Source organism: Paralichthys olivaceus, chromosome 8 (assembly GCF_024713975.1).
Source record: "Paralichthys olivaceus isolate ysfri-2021 chromosome 8, ASM2471397v2, whole genome shotgun sequence".
Classification (NCBI taxonomy): domain Eukaryota; kingdom Metazoa; phylum Chordata; class Actinopteri; order Pleuronectiformes; family Paralichthyidae; genus Paralichthys; species Paralichthys olivaceus.
In genome coordinates this window covers 14343051-14360702 of record NC_091100.1, presented here as the reverse complement: position 1 = coordinate 14360702, position 17652 = coordinate 14343051, and the positions used below count along the sequence as shown (strand labels likewise).

Below are 17652 nucleotides of genomic sequence, written 5' to 3'. Positions count from 1 at the left end.
TGTCCTCACCCCTGCATTAGTGCAAGAGATTAACTCTATTTAACTGACTGACAGTTTGTATACTCATTTTAGCATGAATGCCAACACACAATTCCAAATCTGAACAATCCAGCATAATGAACACTGCTGCTGGCATTTACTGTAACATTAATTTACATACAAAGCTGATTCCCAGTCGTGCAGTCATTCTTAAGGCTTTTGATTGTACATTTGGTGGGAGTACAGAGTTATTTTAATTGTGGGCAGTGGGTGATGTGAGTCAGAAGCAATTTATAGGATCAAATTTGTTATAATCCAGCTGTCTAATATCTGGCACCCACCAGTTCTGCCAAAGTGCCTGCAGCAAGGCACCAAACTTCCACCAGCTCTAGGGATTTACAGACCCTCCTCATAAACCTCCCTTCAGAAATCAATAGGTCAAAGTCACATCGCGTGTGTGTGTCTGACGAGGATAATACGAACGAAGTTCTAAGATGAGAGCAGAGTTTTCTTACACAACATTTTCTGAAGAAAAGTTTTGCTGAGCTTTAGCAGCTTTAGCAGCTTTATCCTGTTTTCCTTTTATTTTGTTACACTGATTTTACAAAGCCCACTACCATGCAGCCTACTCTTAGAGTCTAATCTGACACGATCACACAGCAAAAACTTAACACATCCTTGCTTGTCATGCACCATTACCTATGGTTGGTCATCTATGTCATGTGATTGGTTCCAGCTCCAGTCGGCAGTGATTGAAATAAGACGAAACAAGAACATTCAAATTTGGCAAGACAGCAAGGTGGGAGAGCGCTTCTCAGTTTTTGGTGCTCTCGTGGAATCAAACATAACGCACCGGGGGAGGCAAACTCCTCTACTGGCAAGGAGAAAGGAATCAATCGCTTTTTTCCTGTGTTAAAAACCTGCGTACATCTGATCATTCTGGTGTAATAGAGGTACTAGGTGTACTCTCGGATATCTTATCTCTTCTCACTGCAACCTGCTGCTTCTCCATCTGGGATAGATAGTGTTCTGTATAGACTGTTTTTACTTTTGTTTGTGTCCTAAAGTCGAGTATGTGTTGTTGTGAATTAATGCAAAAGCCTGAAGGTGGGCATTACGTTGCCATGAAACACCAATGATGTCTTCTTTCCAGAACACACATGACTTCCAGCGCTCAGGTCATGTCATATTCCAAAGACATAAGCTATAGCATCGCTTCTAGTTTAAACCTCGACCTTCATCTGTCACATTCAGCACACTGAGCTTCGGTGCATTAGCATCGGCTCACGCTCCTGCCTTCAGGCCATGTATATTGTATGAGTCTGTAACCTACATCTATCCATTCTTCTGTCAGCGGGGGTCTCCTGATGTGACAGGTGTAGTATGCAGGGTGTTACGGTGTCCAGGACTGTGATATGTTGTGTTTAGCCCATTTATTCTCCTGTCAAAAGGGATCAACATCCTACTGATGTGACTTTTTAACTCTTACAACTGCTTCCATGACGACATCCAGAGGCCCGGGGCTGCATGCTCTTTTAACATGCGCTCAAAATGTGTTAAGGGCGTAATATTACAACTATAATGGAGGTTTTATTAAGGTCTGATCAGGGTGGGTTTACACACTTCAAATATTTCAGGGTAGATGTGTTTAATTTACATCTAGCAAGCCCAATGTTGACTTTTGCAGAGGTGAATGGGAAGGCGTTCATGTTTACATTTGTTAGCGTGGCACAATCAGTTACAGACATTTAAAGGAAAGGACAAACGCCATCATAAATAACTTTGCTATGCACCATATATAAATGACAGATTATTCAGTGAAGCTTGGTGGCACAGTGGTTCAATGGTTACCACTGTTGCCTCAAGAAGAAAGTGGAGTTCTTAGTGGAGCCCTCAATCTATGGACCATATGGTAAAACCTTCAGCTAACTGGGTACAGAGGAGTGTCATGATTGGCACACAGATAATAATGAGAAAGTGGAAAGCTGCATGTGGAGAGATGGATTTGCTGATTTGCAACAGAAATGAAAACAGACGCTCTAATATGGACACAATGTTGTCTATAGTTTCATACTGACTATTCGAGTAAGAAAAAATTGTCTTGGATTCTTTTGTTTTGTGTGTGTGGTGTTGATGTATTTGTTTCTTATATTTACTTCCCCCTCTATTTTAAGCTTGTTGGAGAGTGTTGTGTTTTTTATTGTTGAAATATGAAAAGCAATAAAACTCAAGTCTTACAAAAAAGAAGCCTCTTGGTTCTGTGGAGGTTACATGTTCTCCCTGTGTCTGTGTGGGTTTTCTTCGGGTACTCTGCCTGGATGGACGTCAGAATATAGGAAAAAAACTCTGAGCCATCACCTCCTAGGTTTTATCCAAATAACTGGCTTGTTTTCAGTTTGCATTTCTTGTGTAAACAACCAACCTGGTCTTGTCTTTTTTTAAAGTAAAAGGACAAAAGAAAAAAAGTCTTTATCATTTAGATGCTCTGAAAACAACAATGTTCTTCTTCTCCTTCCAGTTTAAACACTGAGAGGTAAAATACCAGATCTCAACAGGGCACACAGAGACGTATGTCCACTGTATTATCTATGCTCATCGAGTGTAATGCAATTGAATGCTGTTCTGGTATAATGTCTATTTTTTGTCTATAACGTGCTCATTTTTGTTGAGAATGACATAAACGTGGACTCAGCCTTGAGGTTTTAGTTCAGGTTGGTGTTGTTCTGTTCTGCGTTATCTTCAGTTAATGTCCAATATTTGCTGCTCTCATACATTTATATATGAAGGTTGAAATATTAGAAACACATCCCAATAAACAGTAATGTAGTCCAGTCAGTCCTGTCCTTAACCACACGTTTTTAGCTTTCTCTTTGACGTGTTTCTTCTTTCTCTCTGTGTCCCAGATCCTGATCGGGGAAGTGACCAGTTTCTTTGTGAAGACAGAGGGAGCTCAGGAGAAGACCATAGTGACCGCCGACTGTTGTTATTTCAACCCTCTCCTCCGCAGGATCGTACGTTTTCTAGGTCAGTCATTGTCCCAAAGGCTCATTCAGACTTACATCAGCACAAAAACAGCTCTTGTCCTTAGTTTTGGTTTAATTTCTTTTGCCTGTCCTGCTGATGTGATCTTTTCCATCATCTCCAGTATCCAAGTTATGAATCTCTTAAGTGATGGACTGAAGTTAAGAAACATAATAGCAAAGGCTGCATCTGTCTGGCCTTTCTCTCCCACACAGACAACAGTCAGTCTGACCATATCATTTCCATCTAACTGCTGGTCTCTGACTCTCACTTTTAAAAATGTACTTTACCACACACTCCGTCTCGCTCTTCTGCTCTCACAGGTGTCTACTCCTTCGGCCTCTTCACCACCACCATCTTTGCCAACGCTGGTCAAGTGGTGACAGGAAACCAGACGCCTCACTTCCTGTCTGCCTGCAGGCCAAACTACACAGCTCTGGGGTGCCAGTCTCCGCTGCAGTACATCACGGAGCGCCGAGCCTGCATGGGAAACCCGTACTTGGTGGCGTCCGCCCGCAAATCCTTCCCCTCCAAAGACGCAGCTCTCAGCTTTTACTCAGCCATCTACACAGTGGTAGGAAAATATGTAGGCGCGCTGGGAGAAGGGACACACAGAGTAACTGGAGAATAAGATGTTGTTGTGTGTTGATGATTGACTGTGAAATAACTGGAAAGTGCAGCATGCTTTTATTTTACTTCAACTTTACTAAAGGGGAATTTAGTAAAGTAAATTTGTATATAATTTATAATGAGCAACCCTTAATAAAGTTGGTACTAATGAACAACTACTACTTACAAGTGCTAATTAATCATAGAAATTAGCTACAATTCTGTGAATACATACAATCATTAAATACAAAGGATAAAGTTACAATTTTCTGACTGACAGCAATTTGCTTCACAGCAGGCGGATTTCTGATTGGTCTGTTTATGTCAAGATGTTGGGAAGCTGACAAATATTATAGATTATAGACCATATGAGCTCTGATAATAATAATGATAATAATAATAATAAATAGATGTAATGTTAAGAATTAAATGTATAACAGGGAAAATCGAGCATAGTAAATAAAGTGTTTAGTTTAAAAAAAGATATATATAGGGTGTAGCTCTAAGTTCCCTTTTCCTTCTTTCATGTTAACTCCTCTTCACAATCTCAGACAACTGAATAGTTGTTATACCTTCTTTTCTTTGTATTTCCCATTTATATCCCTCTTGCCCCCATTTGACTGACTTTAAACAATGTTGAAAGGCACCTTGTACACCTTAAATACAAACAGTGACAGAAGATTAAATGAAAATAATTCTCATTTGGATCATATGTATTCCAATTTGAAGTAGTAAATTTGCGGGATTTTAAATCAAACCTTTGAGAACAAAACTGCTACAAAAGTGGTATGTTTATAATGACTTTTTTTCGCACTGTTTATTTGTGTTTGATCATCAGCAGCAGATGTTAACATTCACTCTGATCCACAAAACCTCAATAATGTTTCTGATTGCAGTTTCACCTTTTATGACTCTTGTGCAATCAGAGCTGCTTTAAACCAGAGCAGAGGGCGGCCTCTTGTGGCTTATTCAAGCTGTTCACCCCATTAGCCCATTCAAGCTGTGGCACAGTTTGGATGATCTCACCTGGTGACTGAAATTCTGTGGATTCACAATGAACAAATAACACAATGTTTCTTATTCCTGGTGTGTCTGTGTCTTCCAGATGTACGTGACCCTGGTGTTCCGGACCAAAGGTACCCGTCTGACAAAGCCCACCCTCTGCCTGGTGCTGCTGTCTCTGGCCGTGCTGGTGGGGGTGGTAAGGGTGACTGAACACAGAAACCACTGGAACGATGTCGTGGCCGGGTTTGTTACCGGAGGGGCCATTGCTGCCTTCCTGGTGAGAAGAAGGGATGGATAACTTTTCAGGGATCAAACACATGTGAAGGTGGAGATAGTGGTAGCTGGATGTACTGCAGCAGGAGAGATGGAGGACACACACACACACACACACACTGTCACACCATGATGACACCATGTGACTGGGTTGGCGTGAAGGCACATTCATACAGTCTTATTTAAGCTTTGTTCCAACTGCAGGAACTTCTCCAGTAACTAGGAACCTTTGCAGGGACTCCTTGTGTTTCTACTGCACGGACCAGGGTCAAAATAAAGTTCCAGAAAAATATTTTTACCTCCTTGCTTGCAGTGCAAAACATACACCTGTTTGGTTAAGTACTGCAGCATTTTGTGTCAGCCACTATTTTTAAAAACCTGTAGCTGCTTTGTGAGTTTTTTAACACACTGTTCTCTCTTAATTCAAGTCAAAGCACATTTAAAACAACCACAGTTGACCAACCAGCTGAAGAGGCTTTAAATAAAAGAGTTTAATATATATATGAAAAACAGAGAATGATTTGAAAATAAAAAAGTAATTAAACATCAAACATTGTAAATACTCGAGGATTAAGATATTGCACAATAGCAGATGAAATCAAGGTCTCGTGCTCAGCTTGAAGTGAGAGGAACTGCAATGATTTCATAGATTCCCGCAGTTCTGATGGGAATATAGTTGAGCTCTTCCAGAGATTAGACGCAGCCACTGCAAAGGCTTGGTTAGCTCTATTTTTGAGCCCCTAAAAGATTATGGAGCCACTGAAGAAAACCTATGATAGAGGCACCTGAGTATTTCTGTTGAGGAGGTCTCGAACCTCGAACCTCTCACACTGTAAGTGCTCTTTTCAGAATCTGTTTTCCGTGCACACTCACAAATTCACACAAATTCATCCATCTCTGCAGTGCAGCGAATCTCTCCCCTCCTTTTTTATTTCCCTCTGTTCTATGCTCTCCATCAGGTGTCATGTGTGATCAACAATTTCCAGCCAACCCAGATAGGAGCGCCGACTCCTCCACCTCCGCAGCGCCCTCTAGAGCCCTCTGTCGGGCTCCCTCTGCTCAGCCTGCCTCGCGTGGAGAGTCCACTCGAAAAGTTAAGTGGCCTCCAGGTAAGGGGTGGGTAACAGAACGTTGATAAAAGAATCAGTGATCAACAGAATGCAATACATGAATAGTGTATGCATTTCTTTTAATGGAGAGGTTTTGTCAATGCTAATACTTATTACCTCCACCAATGAGGTAATAAGTTGGAAGCAAGATTACACAAAAAATACTGGATGGATTTTCACAAAACTCATCACATTTTGGTGCAGATCCAGATCAGGGGGTAAATCCAGGATTTTTTTTTTTCAATTTGTTTAATGTTTTTTTCCTTTCAAATCTCCTCTATAAGTGTGTGAAATTCGGTGCAGCTTGAGGGGCCTGTCGGGCCTGTGGTGGAGGTTTGCTCTCCACTGATTGCCACATAGTATTTAAATATGTTTAGAGATGTTATTGTTAGTTATCTTCTCCCTAATACCCTCACTTGTTTCATTACATCTCAGTGTTTTGTTACATGCTTCTTTCTCTCTGATATCTCTGTGCATCCTTTCTCTTTTCTAGACGTGGTCATTCTGCATTCTTGTCTCTTGCTGTTTTAGTCAAGTCGAGTTTATCTGCCCTGTTCCCTCAGGTTTTACTTCCCATATGTTTTCTACTCCCTTGCTCTCTACGTCACCTGAACCTCCGTCTCTCCTTTGCCTCCTGTTAGGCTCCAGGGCTACCGTATTCTGAGATCACATGACCATCAGCCAATCCCATCCCCCACCCCTCCCGATGTGCTCCTCCCCTCGCGGCGTTGCCTCACCAGCGCAGTCTAGACCTGCCCTCCGAAAGTCCCCCACCCTGCCCCGCCCACCCCAAAGGACGACATGCTCTCCGTCGAATCAAATCAACGCAGGTGTGAAAGGCCCACTGATCGCAGGGAGGAGGTCAGCGCACACATGCACACGGGGAGCCTGGAGGAAACATTGGCAGGACCAATATGAGACAGAGACATGTCCTTCTGTCCAGTTTATCCTCTGAGATGGTCTCACATTTTCTTCTGGGTTTTTGAGACTTGCCAAAGCCAGAGGAGTTGAAGCAATATTGTGTCACACTCCCTTGTCCCGTCTTTCCACAGACTCGACAGTAACTTTAAAGACTGTTGGCTGGTGATGACTTGATAAAACACTTGAAATAAACTGAGGGTTTGAGGATGGAACAATATCCCCATCACTACTGGATTGCCCTCAAAAGACCATATTCTGACACTCAGGACAATAAAATGGGAAAAAAGACCTCTCATCTAATCAAAAAGCAGGCACCACTGAGTATTACGTCTTTAAGAACTAACAAGAGACGCTGTGAAAGAGGAAAGCACTTTTGTAAATTTTAGCACAGTCCGTTCAGTCATCTGTGTTGTTTCTATACCTGTTTAGGGAGAATATTGGTTTGATCTCTTGCTGTACATTGTGTGAAGTGATAGACGGGAGAATAACACACACTAGAGCTGTGTTTGTGATTCACATAGACTGCACATAAAGATGGGCGATGCATCTCCACTTCCTCCCACTACCCAGAAATGAACCCGGAATATCCTGGATGCGAACACCGTATGGAGGCCCCTCCAATTCACACGCGTGACCAATCCTGAGCCCGTCTCAGCTGTCAATCATGATGCTTGACCGGGAAGATGAGCAGTTGAGAATACATCAGTGTGATAAGAACTACCTAAAATGATTTATTTGAAGTTTACTTTTTAGTTGGGTCATGTCCTATCCACTTATATAGAGGAGGCAGGATTCTGCTTCTGTGCAGACAGATCCCAAACAAAACAGTAAAATAGTTCAATAAAATAAAATAATACAAAAATATTTTAAAATATATAAAATGCACCCAGTCAAGTTTCCGGAGCTAGATTTACCTGGTGTTTAAATGAATGACGTATACTGCAGCCAGCCACCAGGTGGCGATCAAGACACTAGGCTTCATTTTAGGGGAGCTGTCATATCATCCATCTTTATATACAGTCTGTATACTTGTTTGTGTTGGAGCATCAGTAAACTCATCCCTGTAGAGAACTGAACTGGATTTCCACCAACCTTCAAAAAAATGTAACTACTTAATATTCAGGTGTGTGTGAGTGTGTGTGTGCGCGTGTGTGTATGTGTGTTTTATGAATACATGTAGGTTCTATGTTCATGCTGTGAAATATTTGGAAAAGTTTTATGATAAAGTTTTATACAAATTCTGTCAGTGTCAGTTTCCATAAAATCCACCTTCCTCTCCTCTCTTTCTCTTACACCCTCTCATGCTTCCTCTTCTTTTTTAAATTTCAAATAACTTTTATCTAAATCCATGACACACAACCAAAACAAATGTGTTATAAGATAGTTTTTCCTCACACCAACTGTGAATCCAATGGCGCAGACCACGTGTGTGACACAAAGCTTGGATCTCTTGACTTTTGTATAGTTTTGTACAGTGAATAGGTTTCTCAACACAGTATATACCACATTATCATTATGTTTAAAGTGTGTGACCAGTGAAACGCAACCTGAGACCGTCCTGCAGGAACACGAGCAGTCGCCTGATCTGAAGCAGGAATGTAGCGCAGTGGAGGAGTGTGTGAAATCCTGATGTGTGTGTGGTGGCGGCTCACAACTTTCTTTGGTTGTGCTCAGTTCAAAAGGACAGATATTAGGTTATAGACTACCAGAGGGAGAGTGTGCAGTGGCTTGTATACAGAAGACATATGATTCTATTAAGCGTGTGTGAGTGTGTGTATGCTTATTGGTGTGTGTGTGTGATGAACACATCGTACGGCAGCGTAACTGTTAATTTGGTTTTCTTAAGTGAAACAGTCAAAAGTAGCTGCTATAATTACACACCTAGTTAGTGTGTAAGTGCAGGCCTTCACAGGACCCCCTGCCGAGGCGTCTAAACTATGCCTGTTATAGCAGAAGGTGCTCATTATAGCTTTGAGATTAGCCACAGTAAAACAAAATCTTTTTTTTGTAAACAACCGAAGGGATGGAGAACACCACACGCTGTCCAAATGACGTTATTTCCACATTAAAATGTCTTTGTTTTGTATTTATTTAACAAAATAAATGGCAATTACCACATGCTGCTGCCTGAATTGCACTTTTTGTTTGCTTCGTTGTAAGTCCTCCCACACCTCAGTAAGGGTTGGACTGTGATTGGTTGTGGGCTGTTCTAGTTTTCATTTGTGATGTGTATAAAGAAGCACAATAACTAAGAGATTACTGAAATATGTGTGTGAGTATGTGTGCTAGTCTCCTTTCTCTCTGTGAAAGCCAGCTTTTATACAATATAGTTCTGAGTGAGCACAACCAGGCCCTCATACCTGAACCATTTCTTTTGTTGTCATCAATACTACTGTATGGATCACCATGACACTTGGTGGAAGGATGTGCTATGGGTCAGCAGAGAACCAATTCAATTTGGGATCCGAGAGTATAATCATTGCATTTTCACCCTTGTCAAATCATGGATCTTAATGAAACATATGTTTAGGCAGCTGATATCTATGAGTATGTGTAATTTGGTGAAGATCAAAATAGAAATCTGGATCTGGTGAATTCCGATGTGGTTTCATGAGGGAGCTGCTCTAATGAGCGACACAGCCAGACATTGTTTGCCGATCTGTTTGCTAATGATAATAAATCAATCCTGTCTGTCACTCAACAAAGAGCAATAGCTGTATTTCACAGCAGATATTTTGACCTATTTCTTCATGTGTGTCTTATAAGAACTGTTCAGTCATGGCAGTGTGCCAGTGAGCCAGTACAGTACCGGGGCCCTGAAACAGAAATAACCATCATTCATTATATCATTCAAACCTGTGCACTTCTCCTAATGTTAAAATACATGTTAAAATATTTTTCCATCAAAAGGCCAATCCACAGTGTTTGACTGAAACCGATTTGTATTCCATGTTGAATCTTGTGTATTGGAGATGTCTCAATGTCACGGTACCGTACTTTAAATACTGATAGTTGTAATTCAGGGATAGACAGAAGAAGCCGTCCTGGATGGCCTCCACTGATTAAATCTCACAAAGAGAAAACAAAAATGACAGAGCTTGTTCTCATGTTGTGCAGCTGTGAGTAGCTCCAGCATTAGTGTCCATCAATAGCTCACTTTGATATAGTGACTTTTGTCACTTTGACAATGCAAACACACCAGACTGGCATATTACAAGGAACTCGTGGGAGAGCACTGCCCCTCAGTGGCCAGCCGGGCGATAGGAATGGAAAATATATCATTTCTATGTATTAATTGCTCTGACTCAATTTATTGTTGGAGCCCACATTTGCATTTATTTCAAAGATGGAAATATTTGTAAAAGTGAACTTTTTGAACAACTTTCAATATGACAAATTATCATGGATATATTCCTTGGAAGGAGAAAAAAAAGAGTTGTCGTAAGCAGCCGTGACCACAGGGTGACAGTGTTCACCACAGCTAACAGAGGATAGAGTCTGGAGAGAGAGAAGCTTTCAGAATTCAGATGAAATGTTTGTGAAATCAAATGGCACATTAGCAATGTAAAAATATGCTTAAACAGAAAAGAGCATTTAGAAATGTTTTTTCTTTTCCACTTGAGGCCTCAGCTGGCCCACATTAGGCATTAGTCATCAAGCTAATAAATGTAATGTAATGGCACAATTACTTTGAAATGCAGACACAGGCCATTCCTCTTTCTTTTCTCTCCCAATTACCCCAATGTCTCCCCCCACTACCCCTCTTTGTGTTCCTTTGAGTTTGTGTTTGTCAGTCTTGTTAATGATGAGACACACACACACACACACACACACACACACACACACACACACACACACAGACACACAGAAGCACACAGAAGCACACAGAACTCTCAGCACTCTCGACAACATTATCTTTTCCGGAAATTGCTTCTCAAGCACAGCCGGAGCCCCATTAGAAAAGAAGAGCTCTACGCTGTAACCTTTTTAAAAAGCCATTAGTGATGCACCTGCTCTCTCTCTCTCTCTCTCTCTCTCTCTCCCTCACTCTCTCTCTCTCTCTCTCTCTCTCTCTCTCCCTCTCTCCCTCTCTCTCTCTCTCTCTCTCTCTCTGTTCCTATTTGTCTCTCTTGTTAACACTGACACACACACATACACAAATTGGTCCTCACAACCACAGAAACACACACACATACACACACTGTTTCTCCACCCTGATTGCCAGCTTCCCCCACTCCCAACCCTACAAACTGACTACCGAGCACCATAAGCATCCTTCCACTCCAATTAGAGTGTGAATCACTGACATTTTTAAAGTTCTGCCTCAGAGAGAAAAAAAATACAATAAAATAAATAGAAAAACACTCATTTAATAAATCACATGTGTTATTCTAATGGCTGGAGAGGGTTAAGACCAGTGAGTGTGTCTCTTTCAGGGCAGGATGCACAAGATATTTCATGATATGTTGTGTCACTGTAGTGAAGAGACCGGGCTCACTGAAGTAAAAACAAATGAGGAGCTCATTCTGATGATTCATATGTTCTAGGCACACTGTACAAATGAGTTTTTAATTATGAATGGTGCTGCCTCTTGTGGTGAGGTCATGTTTTTTAAATACCTAAGTTTTTAAAGCCATTAGCCTGAGAGAGAAGTGATTTGTATTTGCTTTGGTCGATGGCTGACTCGATGCTTACGTCACCTTCTCCCAGAGCCGAATGAATGGGAGTGACACGACATAATCATCATTGTACACTTATGAAACATGTATGCATTAGGAAGAACACTACCTTGGAGCCCGTGGTTTGTTGATGAATTTGGGGGCAACGACCACTATTTTGGGGCTTCTGGTGTACAGTGGATATCTGGGGCCAAGACTCTTTTGTTTGGATTACACTATTTATAATCTTAACAGTTTTTCTTTGTCACATTTCTCCACACAAAACACAAACAGTGATACTTTTTATAAATTAATTAAAAAGCTGATAGCAAATGCATTTCAGTGAATATGTTCTTTTGCTCTCCACAAGTACTGTTTACCTTCAAACGTCATCGGTCAAACTACAAACACTAACAGGAAGGCTTAAGGCCCTAGAATCTGGTCTCTCGTCTTTAAATTCTGTTTATTCACGTGTATAATCTGGTCGATAACCTCAGCTGATGTCACTCTAGTCTGAGTCATTTGATTCTACAAGAAAGATCTGTAGGTGTAGAACCGAGGGTCTAACCATCTACACTTGATGCATGAGGATATATTAGACTTTAATAGCACACAAGGCTCTGACTGCACTGTCGCGTTGCATTGTGGGTTTTGTAGGCGCCAGGTTTTGACAAGCATGAAAAATGTGTGGAATAAAAAAAAGACGTTATCTCTGGTTCTGCTGCATTGATTTCTGCCTTTTCCTTTCATTGTCCAGGATAAGTCCGACAATGTTATGAAAGTACAATGTTAAATCGATGGAGTGCTCGTTTAAGCATTACGTTCTCTGGGAAAAAAAGCATTTGTCAGGATGGAAGTGAAAAAAAAACACTTGTGGATGCCAGATCAAAACCAAAGAGTTCAGCTCAGAGACGTTTTACTTATGTAAGAGGGTGATATATGAATATATGATATAGGGCTTTGACTGTGTGTGTCTGCCTATGACTTCCTGTGATGAGCTGAACTTTGCTCCCCGACTCAGTGTCTGTCTGTTTGGCGAAATGCTCCTGACCCAGAAGTCACACACTGTCTGGGGCTAAACCACTGTGTGTGTGTGTGTGTGTGTGTGTGTGTGTGTGTGTGTGTGTGTGTGTGTGTGTGTGTGTGTGTGTGTGTGTGTGTGTGTGTGTGTGTGTGTGAAAAGCAAGTGTGTGCATGAGGGAGAAAGAGAGAGGGAGACAGAGTGAGTGTGTGAACTGAGAGAGATAAAAAGTACGGGGATGAGCATAGTTTATTGCATCCCAAAACAAACCAGCAGCCCCTGGGTAATAAAAATGTACTATCTGTCACAGTAAATTACAAATATTGGTCTTTGCCTTGCTGCAGTCTCCTGATTATGCTCAATGGTCTGCCTCTGACAATTATGAAGCCATTAACACTGCGTATGTGTGTGTGAGGGTGTGTGTGTGTGAGAGAGAGAGAGAGACTGTATAGCTGTTCATTTATTTCATGAAATATGCTATCAGTTTTTTTTATGGCCTTGAAGGCTCCAGTGCCTTACAGCATCAGCCTTGTGGGCTCTCAAACATCCAATTTACATGTTTGCTGTGTGTCTGTGTCTAAGTGCCGCACAAAGGCTGCGTCTGCCGCTCTGCTCCTGATGTGCTGAAGCGAAATAAAGACAGCAAGGAAGAGACAGGAGAGACTAAATGAGGAAAAAATGAAGATAAGTTACTGTGGAGCAAAGAATGTTGACAAAAGCCAGTTTAGCTCCTGTGTGGATCATTACTGAGCATCGAGACAATAACACACACACACATACACACACACACACACACACACCGTTTGGGTTTAGGGGGGCAGCTCCTTTTCAGGGACCAGATGAGGAGAGGATTATAAAAGGCCTTACCACCAATCCCATCCAGCATGTCCGCTAAGGAAGACCATCAACCGGATACAGAGGTCCCAGGAGATTGGATTAGGAGTCGGAACACACACACGCACACGCACGCACACGCACACACACACACAAACACGCACACACACACCTCTGTTGAAACCCTGCAGGGAACACCACTCAAAACATACAATCTGAGCCTCATTTCAGTCTATAATGATTTCAGCGCTAATGACTGACAGAGGAGGGGCTTTATCTCACATGATGTTCCTCTATTTCTGTGTTTGACGTACCTCTGTGTCTCAGCAGTTTTTATTTATATCTCAATAGATGTGTAAAAATAAAAAAAAACACCATTATTCATAAAAAGCAATACAATCTAACACAACAACATTATCAGATCTTTAGAGTTGTGAGTTCACAACGTAACTGTGTTGCAAGAGGTTCTCTGAGTCTATTCTTATGTCCATTTCTTCCAAATAATAGAGGTATCGCTGTATTGATGTACTGTTGTGTCATATTGTAGCGCTTCATACTGTCAGCGTTTTTCTGGTTTTCTGCAGAAAAATCTGAAAAACCTTAATGGTGTATGAACAGCAAACTAACAGCACAATGTACTCAAATGACCATGCAGACAAATGTTTTATTGCAGTGTAAGCTTGGAAAACGTTGGTAGCAAGCTTTGGTTATTTCTTGCATGGCTGTTGTACAAGCTTACATTGAGTATTACAGGTCTGTTCACCCCCATTATTGAGAATACCAAAAAGTGACTGAAGGAGTCACAAAACACCACAGAGGTGTAATTACTGCAGAGTGTTTTTAAATGTTCTATTGTGACAACACACTGGAAATTAAATGACTAATTAAGTCTAAATACAATATGACATAGACCCTTTATTCCTCAAGATTTAGCTGTAGCTAATGGCACAAAGCGTTCTGTTGGCTCTGTGGGTGCAGGGATATCAGTGAGTCACCCACTCTTATGCGAGCATAGAGCGTAACAGTGACCGCCCACTTTGTCTCTGGTTCCGGAAGTAAATTTCCCCATTCAGTTTCTCCTTTGACATTTCCAAACGTCCTCATTAAAAAAGTCTGGAACCAGACAGACCAGCTACCAGATTTATTGTCACCATAAAACATTTGATTCAGGGCAAAACAAGTAGAAAAAAAAATGGATGAAAGACAATGGTAAAATACTGTGTGCAGGATTATTTTAAGAGTGGAGGAGATACACATCCCATAAACCATTGCAATTGATCCCTGTCCAACAACCTCCATCATGCTTCTTCTCAAATTGAACCTTGTTGCAGTGATTTTCACCCCTTTGGAGCGCAGCATGTCAGAAAGAGAAATCACGGTCACTCTGGGGTAAAGGTTGTGACGCTGAACCTCCGTAACAGGGAGCTCCACCAATCGAGGATGTCGCCAGTGAGCCTAAAGATTAAGGGTAGTGTGGTACTTCTCCTTGACTTCGTAAATAAAACTGTTTTTTCTTAAAATGCAGTTGATATCATACAAATTTGTGGCTTCTACATAGCTTGTGGTAAGTCTCAGGTACAATTCTATGGCTTGTATTGGATTTTTACCTCTGGAAGCTGTTGAGCCCAATAAAGCAAAATTAGCGACCGCCCACTTTCAGAACAGCTCTGGTTTTCATTCATTTTGTCCACTGACGGTCTAGAGAATCCTTTCTTGTGTTTTATCCTCCGATTGTACAGCCGACATCATTTCTACGTTTGTGGTAAACATTTCCATGGTAACAGCGAGCTCCACCAAATGCAGAGGTTTTTTTCTTAAGACACAGTTGATATCATAAAGACTTGTGGCTTCTACAGGAGCTTATAACATCATTGTGATAAATCTACCTTGGATAGTCACCTTATTATGGCCAATAACATTTCTATTTAAATAATGATTGAGTTTTTTACCATGCTGTTCAGCTCTATGCCCAAAACCCTTTATTTTCATGTTAGCAGAGCTCCATCATCCATCGGTCCCCCCATGGTCCCCAGACCCTTGATTGGATAACGCTGCACTATTAGGGCATGCTCTTTGGAGGCAGGCCTGGATGGAGGCATGGTAAAGACGAGAAGGAGAGAAGGAGGAGGAGGAGGAAGAGGAGGAGGAGAGGAGCAGAGGAGGAGAGGTGAGAGGTTGCAGCTGAGTTGCATGGGATGCTGCTGCTGCTGGTGATGCTGATGCTGCTGCTGCATCGGCTCCATCGCTCCATCCCTCCCCGGGTGAGAGTGGAAAAACAAGGAGTGGTTATATGATTCCCCCACAAGCAGGAGGAGAAGCGCACAGGAGAGAGAGCAGGAGAGAGGAGGGGAGGCGGGGGGCGTTTCCCTGCACAGTGTAGTCTGTTCTCACACTTCAGCATGGATACAATGTGCGGCGTATGGAGCGGCTTCCTGCAGCAGGAAAACACAATAAAAAACAAGGTGCACAAGAGGTAAGTTGAATATTTTTCATTTCATCGTAAAAAGGGACGTGGACACAGTTCACTGCGCGGAGCTGCTCCTGCTCCCATCACTTTACACTCTCTTCATATTCACACATATTTGTTGACTATCCCTAAAGTGAAGGAGAAAAAACGTGATTTTAGTCAGAGAGATCCGGGTTGTTATTTGTGGAGCAGTGCGCATGGCACGGGAGTAACGCCCGATCAATCTCTGGGCTATAGCTGAACAGGTTGGTCCCATCAGCATCAGCACCAATGAGTGCCTGTTAAACCACTGGATGCAGAATTGCACCTGCACGTTCATGTTGAACCCACAGCGTGTCCGTCAGCCTCCTTTGTACAATAAAGAGCATCTCCTTCCTGCTCCGTGCAAAGGGTTAAAGGCTCGATCCCCTCTGAACCGGGTCCTTGTCAGTGGCAGCGGATGTATTTACAAACAAAGAAAAGCTTCATATCCAAGCCTGTCACGTAGAGGACAGGTGGTGGCTATCTGCAATTTTACAGTGCTTGCCTGCTTTTATCTGGGCTAGTAGGCCAACTAGCCTAAATGCATTTTCATTTTGGCCCAGCAAACATTAAGAAAAGCCAAAGTGGCTGTGTTAAGTTTGTCACAAAAAGTTTGGCTCCAAAAGGCAGGGGAGGGTTTTCTTTATTCTGCAACTTTATGCAGAATTTGATGCCACCGCTATCTTGTGGATTTTTCTGCCTGGGTAGTGACTCCACAGTGTGGCCCGAATGACAGGAAAGATTTGCTGTTGCAGGCATAAGCATAAGCATCCTCATAACAGCGTCTTTAGTTCCAAGCAATTAGGCGGTAATGTGCAAGAGGCAGCCCCAGCGTCCGCTCGCTCTCCTGTCTCCATCTCAGTGTCTTGTCTCTTGCCACTTGCGACTCTGCATCCTATCTGACATTACGTCCAAGGATTGATAAGTCTGCGTGCGTCACACACAACCACGGAACACAGACCGATTTTCTTTCATTAGGCCCTCCAGCTGGAGCCAGCTCACTTTCAATCAAGTCAATTCAGGAAATGGATTTTCTTATAAATGCAAACCAGATGTCCTGTGGCATGAGATAAACTTCTTAACCAATCTAAAGAAAGTATCGGGAACGAAGGTTTGATCATAAATATGCAGATGTGGGCCAGTTTGGAAAAAGTAAAACTGTGGTGACAAGAAGAAAGGGAAGGAGAAGGCAGCTGGTCCACACAGTCAAATCTGCAGCCGCAGGCACACCCATATGTGAGTGTCATGCTATCATAGCTCAGCTTCCACATCCACAGCCAGAACCACACTGAAGCATCTTCAAATTAGACGGAGGCATCCCAGTGACACCGAGCAGACACACACCGGTCCTGTGTGGTGAAGAGGGCAGCAGCAGGGTGTATTTTTACACCAGATCTCTGACACCTACGTACATCTCTTCACAGCTCTTGGTGAGAACAGAAGACACGTCCACTTGAGTTGTCATCATCAGTGGCCTCAGACGTGGACAGTTGGCGAGGAGGCAGAGGTGAGGAGAGAGACATGAGGAGAGGAGGACTAGAGGAGGGGAGGTAATGAGGGAAGACGAGTGTCCGGATATCGTTTGGCGTGAAGGCCTCTGCTTTAGTTTTTACTTTTGCGTTTCAGTGGCAAAGGGTTGTGAAGCCGATTAACCACGTTTGGGGCATGAGTGACGCGAGGGGGGACCGTCAGTGGCAAATGGGAACTTTTCCTGGGAGTGTCAGGTTTCAGGGT

At 42.4% G+C, this 17652-nt stretch overlaps 1 protein-coding gene and 1 long non-coding RNA gene across 6 annotated transcripts in view; both read left to right on the top strand.

Moving 5' to 3' along the window:
• Positions 1-9035, top strand: part of plppr2b (phospholipid phosphatase related 2b) — a 48037-nt gene extending 39002 nt beyond the window's left edge. For 4 of the 5 annotated variants that reach the window (XM_020084311.2, XM_020084312.2, XM_020084310.2 and 1 more), the window contains 5 exons: positions 2883-3003; positions 3324-3574; positions 4715-4891; positions 5847-5980; positions 6638-9035. In XM_020084311.2, the coding sequence (XP_019939870.1) occupies positions 2883-3003; positions 3324-3574; positions 4715-4891; positions 5847-5980; positions 6638-6746 (792 nt within the window). In that variant the 3' untranslated portion in view covers positions 6747-9035. Of the gene's footprint in view, positions 1-2882; positions 3004-3323; positions 3575-4714; positions 4892-5846; positions 5997-6637 lie in introns of all 5 variants that reach the window. The other variant, XM_020084314.2, reaches the window with a different exon arrangement.
• A 6582-nt stretch (positions 9036-15617) lies between these two features.
• Positions 15618-17652, top strand: part of LOC138411306 (uncharacterized) — a 6211-nt gene continuing 4176 nt past the window's right edge. Inside the window, exons 1-2 of the long non-coding RNA XR_011243948.1 lie at positions 15618-15903; positions 17343-17425. This is a non-coding gene — a long non-coding RNA (uncharacterized lncRNA). The remainder of the gene's footprint in view (positions 15904-17342; positions 17426-17652) is intronic.